Below are 18,449 nucleotides of genomic sequence, written 5' to 3'. Positions count from 1 at the left end.
ACTGTAGCCAACAATCAGGCACTACCCTGATCGGAACTGACTGAAACGAGGTCTTGATCATGGGTCATCTACCCCACCTTTTCCAGATGAGCCACAGCGGGAGAGCAGCGGTAATTTGAACCCGGGCCCTCTTGTACCAAAGACAAAGACCTTAACCGGTTTACACCACTGCTGCTATGCTGCATGCATGTATTTATGCATGCTCTGTGCCAGAATTAAGTTGAACCCAGGCCCTCTTGTACCAAAGACAAAGACCTTAACCGGTTTACACCACTGCTGCTACGCTGCATGCATGCATTTATGCATGCTCTGTGCCAGAATTAAATTGATATTTACTACTACTCTATTCATTCCATTAACCACCCATGCCCCTATAAGCGCTCACCAAGTGACTTTACAATAAGCAATATGCCCATGTAAGTCTGAATCATGGTCTGAAACATTATGACACACTGATGATGATAAATGAATATTTTGGGCCTTTTTATGTCTTGTTAGCCTAAACAATGTAAAAAATAAGTGCCCACCCAAAATGATTTTGGTAAGCGTCCTGGGCGGTTAATGTAATGAATACGGTACATACCTTGACAGCTTTCATCTTTTTTTCCAACATCCCCTGCCATTTTTGAGATACTTCTTTCACCAGAACCTGTCCATCAATCTTACTGACTTTAAATCCTTTTTCTTCATATTTCTGCAATGAATAAAAACAAATGAACAAAATTATCAGAAAGTTGACTTCCACATACAATATTATAGGACGTACCATTTGATTCTCAGGGGCATGGGAGTTTTTGGCGCTGAAGGGCAGCCATTTTTGTTTTTCAATTATACTGAGTTGGGTGGGGCAATTCTTTTTTACTCATCAGTGAGGTGGATTTTATTTTTTGTTTCACTAGTAGGCAAAGGGTTTTTTGTCTTCAAAAAAACTCCCATGCCCCCTGGAAATTAAATGGTGCACCCCTTACACTATCAGCATGTTTCTATTGGTCTTATGGTACTGGTAAGTGGTAATTTTTGCATGTATAATTTTTCACGCTTTGACAATTTTGAACTACATTGCTTGTTTTCAATTTCACGATTTTGAGTTTTCTTACATTAGACCTATACATTAAAAGAACATATATTTGTATGTTTTTATTTTCACGGTAGCTGTGTTGCATGTGAAATGTGCGAAAATTAATGTACCATGAAAATTTCAACTTTTACAGTATCATTAGATTTATAAAGTCTACTTCAAGGACTGTTAAATGTCAAAAATTTCAATTTTTAATAATTTGAAATTAAATTATGTATTATATACATGTCCTCATATCATATATGATATGTGGACATTCCTCATATTCAGAATGCAATTTGGTGTACTCTCACTCTCAGGTCCCACAAAAAATACTATGCAAACATCGCTATCCGATCCCTTAAACAGCATTTTATAAAACGTCGCTTTAATCAGGTTAGTGATTTATTTTTAAACTACCGGATGTTCGGACGCAGACACTACGCATTAAGATACAGTGACCCTTAGGTGTAGGAGGTCATCTGGTTACTGTCGTATTAAATTCTGCTTTCAATTTACGAGTTCCATTATGAATAACTCATGAAAGGGAAAGTCAAGCATTTGGCTCAACTCATAACAGGTTTACAAACTTGCTATAAACACATCTTACGAATCAATACATTGATTGTATGATTAAATTTTGACTGTCGTCATTGTGAACATACATCAAGGGTCCAAAATCAAGGGTCTAACTTTTCGTGTGTTTTTTTTTTCAATGACAAGGTTCAAAATTTGAACACTCTTCAGCAGCCAGAAGTATGCAAAATAGTATGTGTGAAATAAATGTGAAAATAATTTTTTTAATGTCATTTCTATGGTAAAACTGTCTGGTTTGTTTGATTTTCTACAATCTTTTAAGAAAAAAAGGAAGAATTTTGAATTACTCCTTGTACCATTTTTATCAACTTGTGATGTACCCTTTGAACTAAGACCTTTCGTTATGGCCATGCGTTTTGAAGTGGTGTATTTCTCGGTCCACATGAGTGGCTAAATATTAATATATCCCCTAGAATTTGTGTCAATTTTCGTATAAAATTAATTATTAAGTTTTCTATTTGTCCCAGTTTATCTGAAAGGAAATTTCACAAGGATTCCAAAACTGCTGTTATTTTGAAGGTAGGATGAAGTGTAACAGAATTTATTCAAGTCAAGAAGCATACTTTTCATTATTTTGTTTTTATTTTTTTTAACTATTGACTTTTTACTGTAATATCGGGTCCTTAGCTCCCGCTGTAACTTTTTGCATAAAATAAGATTGCTTAAGAAGGCTACATGCTACATCCAACGTTTTTGCGTCATTTGAAAGTACTCATCAAGAGCTTTAATATCATAGGTAATTTGTCTAGGTAGGTATAAGGTAAAGGCTTTAAAAAAATTAATCAGGCCAAAAAATCTCACACAAAAACTCTGACTCCTCAATATCAGTGCAGCAGACCTTATATCATTCATTGGGCTATTCCAGTTGAAATCCACACTACCCCTGTGGAAGATTTTGGAAATATCTTTCACAGGGGGAGTATGTTTTTCAAATGTAATTGGTCAGGGTTAATCATTTTGAAACCCATACTCCCCCTGTATTGTGGCATTACCTATGTCTTCCACAACTGGAGTAAGTATTTCAAATGGAAGTTAGCCAGTTGTATATTCTATTCAAAATTCATATGCCCTCTGTGGCAGACTTTATCTAAATCTTCCACAGGTGTAGTGTGGAATTTAAATGGAATAGCTCAATTTGCTTGTATCTCTTGTTAGTTCCTAGGAGTTGATGCTTGCTGTGAACAAATGAATCACAAACACAGACATATTTTTTGAAAAACATGCATTTCTGTAAGTTTTGCTGCATTTCTACAATCTGCATAATATTTGTAGCAACATACATTCAGGTCAGTAAAATATTGATGTATGATCTGCATGTGTACAACCTTGTATAAAATCATATAAGGCTCAAGATTATTTGAAAAATATTTTAACAAAACAAGAAGTAATTGAAAAATAACAAATTCACTGTATGCACAGAGTGTTTTCTCAGACAACATCTCCTGAATATATTAGGTCCTGTGTCACAACCTGGGGTACCTTTGTGTTACATAGTAAAAAAATGAAATGTTTCAAACATTTTACCTACACGCCTCATTTGAAGTGGTTCATCCTCCTGAGCATTTTGACACGTTTTTTATATAAGGAAATTGGTTAAAAATGAGAGAGTGCGGGCAAAAGCAATCACAAAGTAGGTGGGATTTAACCCCACCTCTTTTTTCCACATTCTGAGCAAGTATTAGTCTTTTAAATGACCTTCTGTATTTATATACTAGGTTTAGATGTCTGGGAGTTCATTTAGACATTAAATTCAAATTTTTAATGGGGGTTTATATCAAATTTACGATACGAATCCCTCCCCCTAATCCTCCTCCCCCTAATCCTCAGCCACCCTTGGCACATTTCATGCCAAACGTCATAAGAAAATAATTAAAAATTATTTTAAAACGGGTTAAAAACATGAGTAATATAGAATAAATTAGCCTCAATTTAAGACCTAATTGAATCTTCTAAGTGAAGGAATACTCAAGAGACAGTATTTTGAAATCCAAGCTGCACATCAAAATGTAACAAAACCACCTTTTTGGGTACCCCAGTATATAACACAGGATCATTACTAACCAAGATCATTTCATTTGCTGAATTGAAAATGACATCTAATGTCTAATAAGATGTTTTTCCAAAATGTTAAACATAATTTCATGTTTTACAAGATTTCAGTTCAAAAATTGTAATCAAATATTTTTCCTGTGATATGTGTCATTCTGATTGTATTGTTGTTAATTATGAGGCGCATTGGGGCATTTTTATTCATAATGTGCCTAATAAACGCTGTTTTATTATTATTATTATTAAAACAATAAACATGATTTTTGTTATAAAAAACTTGAGATGCATAAAGAAACCTTTATTGATATTAACTCTCTCCACAAGGGTGTCAATTGCAGACGACAAGTTTTAACAAAAATCAAAAATTTCATGAACTTTTCATGACCATATTTGGTATCAGCATGAAAAATAAATTAAAATGAGTACAAACATGCCTACTATAGGCTCAATGGCTTTTGAGATAGCTCTTGATATTTTGAGAAAATATCTCTAAACTTGGGACTTTTTATCTTGAAACCTTTGGCTATTACAGCACGCTGAGTATTAAGTTAATTTGATCAAAATGTAAAAACAATACAAAACGAAGTAGCTTGCTCACTTTTTAAACAACATCAATTTTACTGGATGAAAAATTGTGATAGGCACTGAAACTTGAAAAAGTGAGCTTTAAGGGGATACTCAAGAACTATACTGTTCATATATGCATGAAGAGAAGTTAGAAGGGGTGCTCTTTGTGAGAAATGTGCATTTCACATTTAGTGCTTGAAAAACACAGATTTTGCACAAAAGGGATACTTATTCTCCTGCTTATTCTATTCAAATTACTTGAAAATTTAGTACAAATGGGTGCATTGGGCTATTCCAGTTGAAATCCATACACTCCCTATGGAAGACATGAACTTAATCTCCCACACAGGGGTTGTAGATTTCAAATGGAGTCACCCATTCACAGTGGCGTATTATAGTAGATTTCTTTTTGACATTGGGGGGTGGGGTTGGAAAAAATTTCTTGAAGTTTAGTGAATCCAACCCCTTTTGGCGACATAATAAGCTTATGGTACAATTTTGCCATATTGAGGCTAAACTGGTGAAACATGGTATCAACATGGTGTCTCCTTGTTAAGTATTTAGGGCTACCTCTTTTAGTTAAATAGGGGACAGCAAGCCATACATATGCAGCATGTGGCAGGTGTATCTATACTATTAAAGAGGAACTTGCCGATAATCGATACTTTGAAGAGGAACTGATCGATTCATCGGTATCATCTCGGAGATTATAGATAAATTATAAATTAATAAATAGATAAATAAATAAGTTCTAGCATTTCCAGATGAATGGTAAATGCATAGATAGATAGATAAATTAATAAATACAAATAATTATTTGGATTTATTCGGTAGATCAACCAATGGTGGCCCGCTTATTTACGGTCCGTTGCTGAGTTGCTATACGCCGATTACGCACAGGTCGTGACAACTTCCCGACGCCGCTAATGGTAACAAAACTTCCAGTTTCATCTAAGACGGAAAATATCACATCGCTAAGACGGAACTAACAAATTAATGGCTGAGACAAAGGTGGTTTTACGGTATGTATTTTGAAAATAAATAATTTGAGTTTGATTCGGCCTAACTTTTGAATTAGGGCTAACTTTCGAATGATTAAATACGGTTTCATTTTAATCATTCGGCCTAATAGCAACTTCCCGACGCGTTAATGGTAACAAAACTTCCAGTTTCAGGAGTATTTTGGAGGTTTGAAACAAATTAATGGCTGAGACAAAGGTGGTTTTAAGGTAGGCCTAAGTTGATTCGGCCTAACTTTTGAATTAGGCCTAACTTTCGGATGATTATACTGTTTCATTTATTTTAATCATTCGCTGAGACAAAGGTGGTTTTAAGGTAGGCCTAAGTTGATTCGGCCTAACTTTTGAATTAGGCCTAACTTTCGGATGATTTTACTGTTTCATTTTAATCACATCTCTAAGACGAAACTTTTGAAATCTATACTATTAAGACGGAACTTTTAATTTAGGAAGATTTTACTGTTCAATAATTTCGGAAGATTTTACTGTTTCATTTTAATCACATCTCTAAGACGGAAAATAAAGAAGGACTTTTAATAACCAGAGCGACATAAAAAGTAGAAACATTATAGTCCCGGGAGACTCATATTAATAGTATAATAGCTAGAAGGGCATAAAAAGTAGAAACATTATTATGGGAAGGCTCATTATGGGCATTCAATTTTATGGGCATTCAATATTTTATCATTTAGGTGCATTATGGGGGAGACTCATGATTATTGGCATTTAACTTTAATAGTAATTAGTATAGACAGATTCAACTCATAAAATTAAAGAAAAATATTTGCCATTTTCTCTTTGTCAGCTATCCTGACGTAACCTGATATGGAGAACCCCGAAAAAAGATAAAACTCACAAGAGCAGTAGAAGGTAGACCGCCTACAACACCTAACCCCCGGAAAAAACCGCCTACTACACCTGCATCGACGGTGTCACATATCCCACGGAAAAAACCGCCTACTACACCTGCATCGACGGTGTCACATATTATGTAGTTCGAAAGTCTGCTACAACAACCCAGGCCTATGTAACTCAACCTTCTTGAAACCCAATGTTGCTATATAATAGGCCTACTTGATGAAACAGAAACACATATAAAAGAAAGAACGAACGAAAGAAAGAAAGAAACCCACATACATGCGTCAACATGGAGGTGATTCAGTAGACCATGCCCCTTATCGAAATATTGAGGAATTTATTACTCAAGAAAGAAAGGGAGGGAAAGCAAGAAAGAAAGGGAGGGAAAGCAAGAAAAAAGGGAGGGAAAGCAAGAAAGAAAGGGAGGGAAAGCAAGAAAGAAAGGGAGGGAAAGCAAGAAAGAAAAGGAGGGAAAGCAAGAAAGAAAGGGAGGGAAAGCAAGAAAGAAAGGGAGGGAAAGCAAGAAAGAAAGGGAAGGAAAGCAAGAAAGAAAGGGAGGGAAAGCAAGAAAGAAAGAACGGGAAAGCAAGAAAGAAAGAACGGGAAAGCAAGAAAGAAAGAACGGGAAAGTAAGAAAGAAAGAAGAAAGCAAGAAAGAAAGAACGCTAAGGAAGTCGTTTGCAAAGTAGAGGCAACAAATGGTAGAGCCTACCACATCACTAACAGCGTAATAATTGAGCTGTTAAAAGTGATACTAATTGACATGATTACCATTTCCATCGTTTATACTAACCGCTCCCGTTTACTAACCGCTCCCATTTACTCATCTAGCGGGGGCCCGCGCGAAGCGCGGGTACCCGCTAGTATTAATAAAAGTAGCACAGTATAAAAGAAATGAAAACTAGCCTAGAATATTGCTTTGTTCTTGTTTTTTCCACCAAATTACAACATTAATCATTCGATAAAATTATGTAAGTCTCATCCATCCAGGGTCCTCATATATAGCGGCTATCAACTACAAACTAGTATACAATGCACCTGTGTCATTTTGTTCGCTTGCTGGTTTACTTGCTTGATGTAAAGTTACACCCATAAAAAATGCATGATCATGTATAAAGATGCAGCAACAACTGGCTTCCATGACCAGAGTTGTAAAATCACACTGATCAGAATTACAATAGAGGAAAATTTACATTTCCAAGTATTCGCCCATTTCATGGTTCCGCCATGTGCGAGGAGAGCCTCGATCTGGCAGCATGCATGAATGGGAATTGAACCAGTCATATAACATTGCATGAGGGGGGTTATGTAATTCTTCCTTTCATGTCATGCCAGTTCGAGGCTCTCCTTGCATCATGGCGGAACCATGAAATAGGCGAATATAATGTATACTGTAGAGAATTCCCATCAAGACATTGACCTCAAAAGGAACACAGATATATTTTGCACAACAAATCATTTCTCACTGGATGTCCTACTTCTTATACCTATTGGGCTATTCCAGTTGAAATCCACACTACCCCTGTGGAAGATTTTGAAAATATCTTCCACAGGGGGAGTATGTTTTTCAAATGTAATTGGTCAGAGTTAATCATTTTGAAACCTATACTCTCTCTGTATTATGGCTTTATCTATATCTTCCACAGCTAAAGCGAGTATTTCAAATGGAAGTTACCCAATTGTCTATTCTATTCAAAATTGGTACTCCCTCTGTGGCAGATTTCAGCTAAATCTTCCACAGGGGGAGTGTGGATTTTAAATGGAATGGCCCATTGCTGCTATACACTTAGAGCCTATCAATCACAGAGATTTGTGACATTTTTAATCATTATAATTGATGAATAGTAAAATGCCAGGCATTAACTCATCATTGAAACATTTGTATGCTTGTGTGTGTGTGTGCGAAAAGCTTAAGTTTCATGATATATTGCTGATTATACAAATTTTGATGTTAAGCTAAATTGAAAATTGTCATCTCATTTATAATATCCTGTTCTAATCAGAGGAAGATCACTGTTATATAATTTTGATGATTATCAACCAAAATATATGGTTGAAAATGAATTTTTAACTGAAATTTCTGTGCTTTATCACTTTTCTTGATACCTTTTTAATATAAATTGGTAAATTAGTACACTTCAAATACAGTGTCTACAGTTTAACATTGATCTTGCAGTTGGTTTGTAAATCAATTTTAAACTTAAACACCAGGGTTGATGAGAAAAAGATAGGCCCCTCCACTAATACCAATATCTCCATTTTTGTGAAAAAAAGTGAGGATGAAGTTGTTGAATGGATTATCCTAACATGGGAGAAATCAAGTGGTACATAAACACACATTCAGTTTAACAATAATAACAACAACAACAAATAAACTTGCAGTATGCATTATTTTAATAAACACCACACAATTTACTTGATTCTTCCGTCTAAATTACGGTACTCCTTTAAAATCAATTACTTATTGGCCACGGGAAAGACAGAACCTGTAATTAAGGTATCATTTGCTGGCTATACGCCTTGATGATGTAAAATTGACTTGCAATATTGATCCGAGAGAATTGGCGAGCCACACAAAGAGCGCTTGACATCCAATCTCGTATATAAAAAGAGAAGGAGAAAAAACCGGTGAAATTGATCTGGTAATATATGTGTTATATTATACAGCATATGCCCATCGCTCACTTCACATTAAAGATATTGAATATGTAATATGACAATACTATTATTATTCCTGGATGGAAATTAAACCTAAAGACACAGCTAAATTTGATCACTTGCATGAGTTTTCAAGATGTCGGCTCTGTTTCTTTGTCTAACTAATGTGACTGATATGTCTACTGCTATACAGCTTTACAAATATATTTAACCCCATACAAATACATTTAACTACCTGCCGATTGGCCAAAATGCATATTGTGTCCGATTTTGAACCAATCAAGGAGGGTATTAATAAGATCATCAGCAAAATGCAAGTTTGACTATAAAAATTTAGCCTAGTCATAGTTGGCAATTGAAATGAGCATTTCAAGTTATCAACCAATCAGAAATGCTGTTAGATGACCAGTAGTATCCAGGGAGTTAACAGGCAAATACTTTTCAGCACTTGACAGAATAGACTGCTTGATTCATGAAAGCAAAATGTGAACAAAGTGATGTAAGCAGTTGTGGATAACAAGAAGACAAACTTTGGAGAAAAGAACATTATTACTCTAGTCATATCAACCCTTGTGTTCTAAAGCATAACTTTGACAAATATACTCCACACCCTGATGATATTGTCCACCCAAAACTAACCCTAAACCTAACCTTAAATTCTGACTCAACTCTAATCCTAACTGTAAATCTAGCAATTATACTAACCCTAATACCAGCCTTAACCTTACATGATAATCCTACAATCCCAACCCTGACCCCATGCATATATTCTTAAATTGTGCCTATAACTGAGCACTATATATTCTGATCCTAATCTACCTGTTTATCCCAACCCTGATCCTAATCCCAATCCAATCTCAATCCAAACTCTAATCCTGTCCCTTACCCTTAGCCCAAATCCCAATCTAACTATAGGCTTGTGACATAGACCCTGTTCACATTAGAAAATTTTCTTCTTTCGACGAACCTCGAACGAAGATTAAAAATGCTTTTTTCCTAATGTGTACGCACTTTTCTTCATTCGACGAAGATTAAAAAGGTTGTTTCGGCGAAGGAATTCTTCGTTCGACGAAGCTAATTTTGTAATGTGTACGCTCGCTTTGTTCGACGAAGGAAAGTGATCATGTAACAAGTGACCCTCGCCGGCTGAAGTCAAAGGTCATATGCATCTCAGCTGTCTCTTGCATGCTGTCTCAATTCATCTCACACCATATTATTATTTTCCCGGATTATTTTAAACCTTTTCATTGAATTTCCCCCACTTATTCAATTAAAATTAGCTTGGAAAGTGTGTTTAGAGTCTCTGCCACTGATTAATTGAAGTCATTAACCATGGCCGATAACACACGGGGCAAATCGCGGACAGAGGAGGAATAGTTAGCCCTGCATGCCTGGTAAATGTTTTCTTCAAAGAAGAAATCCAGATGATAGCTTCATTCGAGCTTCTTTAATTTTCTTGAAATGTGTACAGTGCAATGTCTTCCTTCGATCTTCGTTCACCGTAATGTGTACGCATGCTTAATTAGTTAATCAAGATAAACTTATCTTCGTCGAATGAAGAAATTTTCTAATGTGAACAGGGTCTTAGAGCCAGTGCCTTCTTTGAATCTTCAGTGGATCCAAAAATATCAATATCTCAATACCATCAGTCTGCTCTCAATGAGCCAGCATGAATAGGGGCAGATGCGGTAAGATCTAAAGACTTCACAGGGACTTCACATCAGTATAATGGTTGGGTGTTTGTACAGCGATGCAGTGCTCCCTTGGTAAAACGCACAGTTGGTTCATAGCAAACTTTTTGTATGTTTCATAACCTGATAGAACAAGAGTGCGTTGAACATGAAAAGATGAAGTGGACATTATTAAATTATGTCAATTAGAGCAAAAACACCGAATTCTTTCATTTCGGATGTAATGAAATCCACTTTTTTTTTAAACTTCAAAGAAATTCACTTTGTGTTGGAAATATGATTTTGAATTTCCAAATCATTATCTAAAACAAATTTGTTTTTAAATGGACTGTAAATAGTTCTCTTTATTTTTATTTGAGCCTTATCTGGTAGTTGATATTTTTTGGTGGCAAACTAGGCTCGAAGTTTAAAAACGTGATTTAAGAAATGTATTCCTTTGACAATGGTAGTAATGATGATGATTATGGTGATGATGGTGATGATAATGATGATGATGATGGTGATAATGCTAATGATGACGACGAATCACTGTCAATTTTTTTTTTTTTTTTTTAAATGTCATTACCATCGGAAAGGAAATTGTAAACAAAACGCATAAGCACGGAAACTAGTCTTGGGACACTTGAGGACCACGCACCATATTCGACCCCTCCTCCCCGTAACAATGTTGATTTGGGTCTTATGAATAGCCTCCGTGTTCGGACTCTGCAATTTTGAATCCTAATTTGTTTGGTCACGGGAGCCTAATAGAACCCAACATTGATTGGCGGGGAAGGGGGAGGGGGAGGGATGGGGTGTTAGGAAAATGTTTAGGTTTGAGCACTTCATTTGCATTCTTTATAAACAAGTAGTAACCTTCAAATTAAATGACGTTTAGTCAAGTGTTTGCTTAAACATTGATATGGAGGGGGAGGGAATGTGAAACATTAATGTTACATTATTGTTTTGCCTGTCTTGCCCGCGTGTTATGTACAACCAGACGCACTTTTTTCTCGCTTCAGTATATTTTGCAATGGTAGCCTGTTTTAACACACTGATTCATAGCGAAGCATATATATTAACTGTCTCTCTCGAGGACAACATTAGAACTTTTACAATGAAACAATTCCCAGTTCATTTCATTAAGATCCACAACATTCTCATCTATCAGGGGAAGTTCTTATACCCCAATACATGTGTACATTCATTGAATGACCTTTGAAGATTTGGGAACAAAAACTCATACTCTGCAACTTGAGGTCAAATTTTGCACTATGATTATGTAATTGAGGTTATTGGACTGTGCCATTGGACGAGGCTCTTGTGGTCCATAGTGTTTCATTTGAAAGGATACCTTACGTAACCAAATTAAATCGGCACAATTCACCAGCGCGTACCCGGACCACAGAAGTTTTAAAAAAACAACTTTACTTATGTCCTATATGCCTAAAGGCTGCACACACGTTATGTACGCAAGATAGCGGGCTAAATTCAGCTGAAGATAGCACACACAGAAGAAGCTGTAGCACACTCCCAAGAAGCTGTCTACTGAAGATAGCATTCAGTATCAGATATTATCATTAAGCCTGGTTTGGATGTTTTGTCTGAAACATTGAAATGTTTCCAATAAATACAAGTACGGGGGAGCATATGTCTGGTGTATATAAGTTCAATGTCCCTTTTGGTTAACAATATGTATAAGATATATACATCTCTCGCAAGTGGGAAAATGAATGAAAGTGAACCAGATGAAACTAGTATTTTGTGATCCTGTCATCCTCTTTTTATGACATTTTTCAGTAGATATTCACGAAAAAAGCTTATTCCCAAAATGTTAGTTGATTTTGATTTTGCATTTGCAAGTTATGCATTATTATGTATATTACATTGCTCCATAGGCCACTGTGTTGTAATTTCATTCTGGTGTGCCAGAACGTAATTCAAATTTGACCATATTTTTGCAAAATGAATTAATCTGCAAGAAATTCTACATAAACATTATGTAGCCAGAAGTTTCCAGTGGTATAAATATCTCTACCTTTTTAAAGAAAAGAGGGGGGGGGGGTGATGCTGTGGATCACAAAACAATTCATATATTTTGAAGTTAATTCAGCTGAAAATAGCACACACAGAAGAAGCTATAGCACACTCACAAGAAGGTGTCTACTGAAGATAGCATTCAGTATCAAATATTATCATTAAGCCTGGTTTTTGAGGTTTATATGTTTTCGTTCAATTTTGTTTTATTGAGACCCTACATCTATATATTTGAAGACGGTGCAACATAATTTTGGCATGTCGGATGGATCATATTGTGATTTATTGCTGGGATCATGTTTGTAATTACACCATTTGGCTTGTGGCCATTGTATTTTACCAGTAGCAACAACATAATATTTGCACAAATTGACCCAAAACCATAAGAGACCAACATACTATAAGTAGTACGTAAGAGCTGATAAAAACTTAACTTAATTAACTAATTTTCACAAAATGGGCTGGTTTGGCAAAACAAACATATTATTGCAACTTTGATTTGTTTTTTCATGTTAAATTATGAATATACCACATCATGAAATCAAATATTGCAAATATTTGAATCCATAAACCTCACAAAACTTGTATATTCCAGGCCATTCATTGCTTTAAACTGCAGCACCTGTCGCAAACTAAATACACATCTAAATCCACCTGCCTACTACATTTTATTGTCACTACATCACAAACTACAAAATAAACCTCAACCTTGTTTTTCCACTAGTTAGATATTCATGATATACCCTCATGGTATGGACGGCTTGTGCATGGATAGAGAATACCTGCTAACCGATGCCGACATCTCAAGCCTTATTTTTCCGGTATTCCATTTCGATTGGGCTAAAACAAGTGCATGTAAATTGATCCCCTCGTGTCGACATAATAGTTCATTGCACATGATTTCTTCCATTCAACAAATTGGTGTTATGGCTGAATAAATAAATACCAACGAGAAGCAGTATGCCGATCGAGAACACTGTGTATACATACATGATTTACCAATCTACATGCAAGATGCGTCTCCATGATAGTACTTTGTTAAATTAGATTTTTTTTGGCAAATTAACGTGATGAGCTTTACATTATCGATACCTAATTAGATTTGAAGATGAAAGGCTAGACGATAATTGTACCTATCAAATTTATCTTTGAAAAATAATTTTCCGAAAGTTGTTTATTTGATCTCATATATGTGATGAGCTTTACATTATCGATACCTAATTAGATTTGAAGATGAAAGGCTAGACGATAATTGTACCTATCAAATTTATCGTTGAAAAAATAATTTTCCGAAACTTGTTTATTTGATCTCATATTATAATTAAATTCTACTGGAACACTTACTCTTTTGCTTTAGTCTAACATCATAGCAATACATGTTTATTGTTCCAAATCCTTCAGAATTTTTATTCATTTTAACTACTGAATTTTGTTTCAAATTTCCCTTCAGCTTTCTATTTTAAGCTAATTTTCACGTATACACTTTTAAAGGCCACAAATAAAGATGATCATAGACAGAGATTCAGAGAATTATTTTTCTTTGGTTTTTAAAGTAATTCGCTTACACTCTTTTAAGTATGCTTTCGATAATACTTAAAATCTCTTATTTCTTTCTCATATAATCTTGCTCTTTCTCTCTCTTCGCCAGTTTTCCAATTTATTTTTCTCACTATTTTCCAAGCAGTGTTAGTAAACTACCCCACCCCATCCACCTTAGATGCAAAATACAGGTAAATTATTCCTCCATTTGCTTTTCAAATTTTCTAGGAGTCTATTTTTAAACACCTTTTCCTTTTCTCTTCATAATGCACCGTTCAGACGAGTTGTTTTTTCCTCTACATTTCTTCGCCTCATCCCTTTATTCATCTAGACATTGTAATCAAACAAGCTCATACTACTAGCTTTACTTCATAACTGGTAGGCTTGCGAGCCTCTCCTCGCTCGCACCTCAAGTGCACGTGTAGGATTTCACAAGATAGGCTATCAACGATCCCCCTGAAGGCAGTTGGCTTTCTTAACGAGTCTTTGTATGTGTGATAATCTATAGCTACTCGGTCAAGCTTCATACATGCAGTACAGCCATTACATATTCCAATGTTTCTTTTATGAGGTTGTCTACTTCACCGTTGCTAGGGGTAACCGTGATTAGTATCTTCCAGATACAAAATTTGTTTGCCCGCAGGAGCAAATCTGACATAATGTATCATTACCGTTATTTTAGTCGGGATCTGTCTGATGCTGCGTAACAAAAAAATGATGTCTCCAGGGTGTTCGTATCGCGGCGGACCGCCAATGATAGTTTGATACGGTTGACGTTTGGTGTTTTGCAAATGAAATGTCATGTAACTATAGCAACTGATCAATTTTTGCCAATTTATGCAATGTTTGTATACCAACCTATCTCATAGATTTCTATGGACTCGTCCATCTAAAATCCATACTCCCAGTATGGTCCAACATGACCTTAATCTTCCATAAAATGGGGTTACCTGAATGGGTGATTTCATTTCAAATTCACACTCCCTGTATGGAAAATTAAGGTCATATCTTCCATAGGGGTGTATGGATTTCAACTGGAATAGCCCAATGTAGGCTATGCTAGTCTCGCTTACAAAATGGATTCCAGCAAAGTTTGTCTGATATGCAATCATTGCCCTACCCTACTATTCCGCCAAGATCAATGACCTAAGTAACACACATACCGTAATGAACATACAACATTACGTCTTCTGGGTATTATTCAAATAAAGGCATTAACCTTATGTCATACATTGAACAAACAAAAAGTAATTTTTCCACCATGCAACCCAACAGAGGCTGGTGCACATGTATGTGAAAAACAAAATTGTTCTTTGATTAAGCTACAACTATTGGGCTATTCCAGTTGCAATCCAACCACCCCCTATGGTAGACATGACCTTACATCTTCCACACATGGAGTGTAAATTTCAAAAGGGGTTACCTAAATGGGTGGTTACTCCATTTGAAATTCTAACTCCCTGTGATTGAGGAGATTAAGGTCATGTCTTCCATAGGGGGTGTATAGATTTCAAATGGAACAGCCCATTTTGAAAATTGCTTATCTCATCTGGTAGGAGATCAATGATCTACCCACAATGCATAGGAAGAACCATGTGATAGTGCCAATTTCCTGTACTTCAGTGTCAATGAAGGCCGTCTCATTTCATTCCATTTTACTCAGGATGCCGAGAAATCAAGGACGAAAATACAAACAGTACGCGTGCAATTACACACATCCTTATGCAAGTGTTGATTATAAATGAGATGGAGAAACCACTGTGTGGGTCAATGAACGAACAGACTTGCACACTAAACAAAAAATTAATTCTGCTCAGAAGCTATCATTAAAAACAATAATGTTGGTGCACGGCTATACACTAATTCATCATGTAGATTTATACAACAGAATTTGTATTACAGCTATATCAATGTAAAATTTGGCAATGTTAAAAGTAAGCATATTGATCCTTAAGGCATGTTATGTGTTATAGCAGAGCAAGTGTATTACCAGATTGGAACCTTAATATTTTATTTGTTTGACTAAAGTTTGACTAAAGGCCTGAATGTCATTGTATGGAATTAGACCCCCGATCTGCTTATATTTGCTCCAACCTTTTTATCCAGGCACCCTTTAAACTGAAAATTTGACAATAATCATCTTGCAATAACCCAAACAAATCAAAGAAATAAGTTTAAAGCAGGAGAAACTTTAAAATAAAACATTCAATTTACCAACCTCCAAAATGCAGATATTTTCTAGGTTAGTAAATTTATTATGATGTTTTAAGTTTCATCTTGCTTTAAGCTAACTTTCTACCAACACAATGTGCCTATCTCTGCATAACACAAGAAAATAAAAGTGGTTGGCATTTATATCTAATATGCATCACAGCACACTCAACTCTGACATACTAAATGGAACTCATCAATATCACTTTCTTTATAAAGCCGAACCAAAATAATAATAATAATAATAATAATAATAATAAGACAACAAATGCCATCTATATAAATCTGAGATCCGGTGACCCTATGGGAATGTACAGCAATGACCAGAATATGACCAGTCATGTTTACAAAGACGCACTCGATCTAGATCTTATTTGATAAGCAATCGAGTTGGTGCTTAATTGGATTGGCAAATTGTATTCCTGCTGCAAATTGGCTACTGTGTGTGTAAACAGCCAGGAGGCTCACTTGCGCAAATTGCTCTCTCTGAATTGGCGCTAATTTACACATGCCCAATGTGAAAACAACTCCATGCCTAGTTCCATGAGATGTGACTAAATGGATTGTGTCTTCAGGTAGCCATACTGGAGTGTTTCTAATGAAGACAAATTGATGATAGACTGACTGCTGTAGAGGATTTAGCCTATATCTATTTTTATGCTAGTGACATTAGTCCTACTTTCTTTCAAGTTTCAACAAAACAAAATTTACTGCATCTTTTTGCTGATCTCAATTGAAAACTGAACACGGCGATGTTAGCTGTTAGACAAAATGTCAGATATATTTAGGCCTACATGTGCATGCGCATATTTTTGGGGTTCTTTGGGGACGCGAGCCCCCGGGGTAAAAACAGGGGGTGGCCAAAACGAAGGGGCGGCGGAAGAAGGGCAGCAAAAAGAATTAGTAAAGAAAAAAAAGGCGAAAAAAAATTTGAAAAAGTATAAAAAGTAGTGAAAAAATTGTACTATACATCAAAATGTGTTGCTTTTAGGGCATTAGCGCGTATAATCCTTTCTTTTTTTTTTCTCTTCACTTTTTCAAACCACCGAAAAAAAAAAAATCGGGGCAACCTTTTCGGGCGGTTGAGGAAGGCGCGCAAAATTGAATTTTGTTCAGCCCCCCGGTAGGAGCGGCCATGGTGCGCCACTGATGTGTTTACATTAAGTTATTAAAAGTGGATTGAGTTTACTGCTACATTTATCTATTCAAACTTATCATGGTACTGGCATAGAGTAGGTATTTTACCTATTCAAACTTATCAGGGTACTGGCCCAGAGTAGGTATTTTAATCATTAAGTATTTGCTTTCCACTAACATTGTCACGTTATTCAAGTAGATGTTTTGTAAATAATAAATAATCATTAAATAGTCTTCCAATATATGCTATCTTCAGCAGATAGTCATCCACAACGAAGCTAAAGAACATCCTTCCACAAACTTCAGTAGACATGCCTTCAACATGTATTCTATCTCCAGTAGATGGTCTTTCACAAGTATGTTATCTTTGGATGAATGATTTCTTCAGTAGATAGCCATCCACAACTATGTCATTCCAAAAGTATATCTTCAGCAGATAGCCTTCCAAATATATGCTATCTTTAGTAGATAGCCTACCACAAGTATGCTATCTTCAGTAGACAGCATACCACAAGTTTGCTATCTTCAGTAGATAGCCTACCACAAGTATGCTTATTGCTATCTTCAGTAGATAGCCTATTGCTATCTTCAGTAGATAGCCTACCACAAGAATGCTATCTTCAGTGGGTAGCCGCCCATAAATATGCTATCTTCAGTAGATAACCTATCACAAGTATGCTATCATTAGTAAATAGCATACCACAAGTTTGCTATCTTCTGTAGATAGCCTACCACAAGTATGCTATCTTCAGTAGATAGCCTAACACAAATATGCCATCTTCGTTAGATAGCCGACCACAAGTATGCTATCTTCAGTAGATAGCCTAACACAAATATGCTATCTTCAGTAGATAGCCGACCACAAATGTGACTCCTCGCCACAACTGAGCCCGGATGTCGCCAATCATCATTTTTGAGATATTCAACCAAAATATTCTGCTTGAAATTAGCTTTAAAATGATGTATATCATGTCTATAGTACTTGACATTTAAGTAGTGAAAAATCAATAAAACAGTCAATAAATCCTTTCTTTCCTATTGTTTATTGTT

At 35.7% G+C, this 18,449-nt stretch overlaps 1 protein-coding gene across 1 annotated transcript in view; it reads right to left on the bottom strand.

Annotated features, from left to right (window-relative positions):
• Positions 1–18,449, bottom strand: part of LOC140148075 (voltage-dependent calcium channel subunit alpha-2/delta-1-like) — a 313,901-nt gene that overhangs the window by 120,605 nt on the left and 174,847 nt on the right. Inside the window, exon 3 of the mRNA XM_072169928.1 lies at positions 584–694. Within this exon, the coding sequence (XP_072026029.1) occupies positions 584–694 (111 nt within the window). The remainder of the gene's footprint in view (positions 1–583; positions 695–18,449) is intronic.

This window comes from Amphiura filiformis, chromosome 3, assembly GCF_039555335.1.
Source record: "Amphiura filiformis chromosome 3, Afil_fr2py, whole genome shotgun sequence".
Lineage (NCBI taxonomy): Eukaryota > Metazoa > Echinodermata > Ophiuroidea > Amphilepidida > Amphiuridae > Amphiura > Amphiura filiformis.
This window is presented reverse-complemented; position numbering and strand designations above follow the sequence as displayed.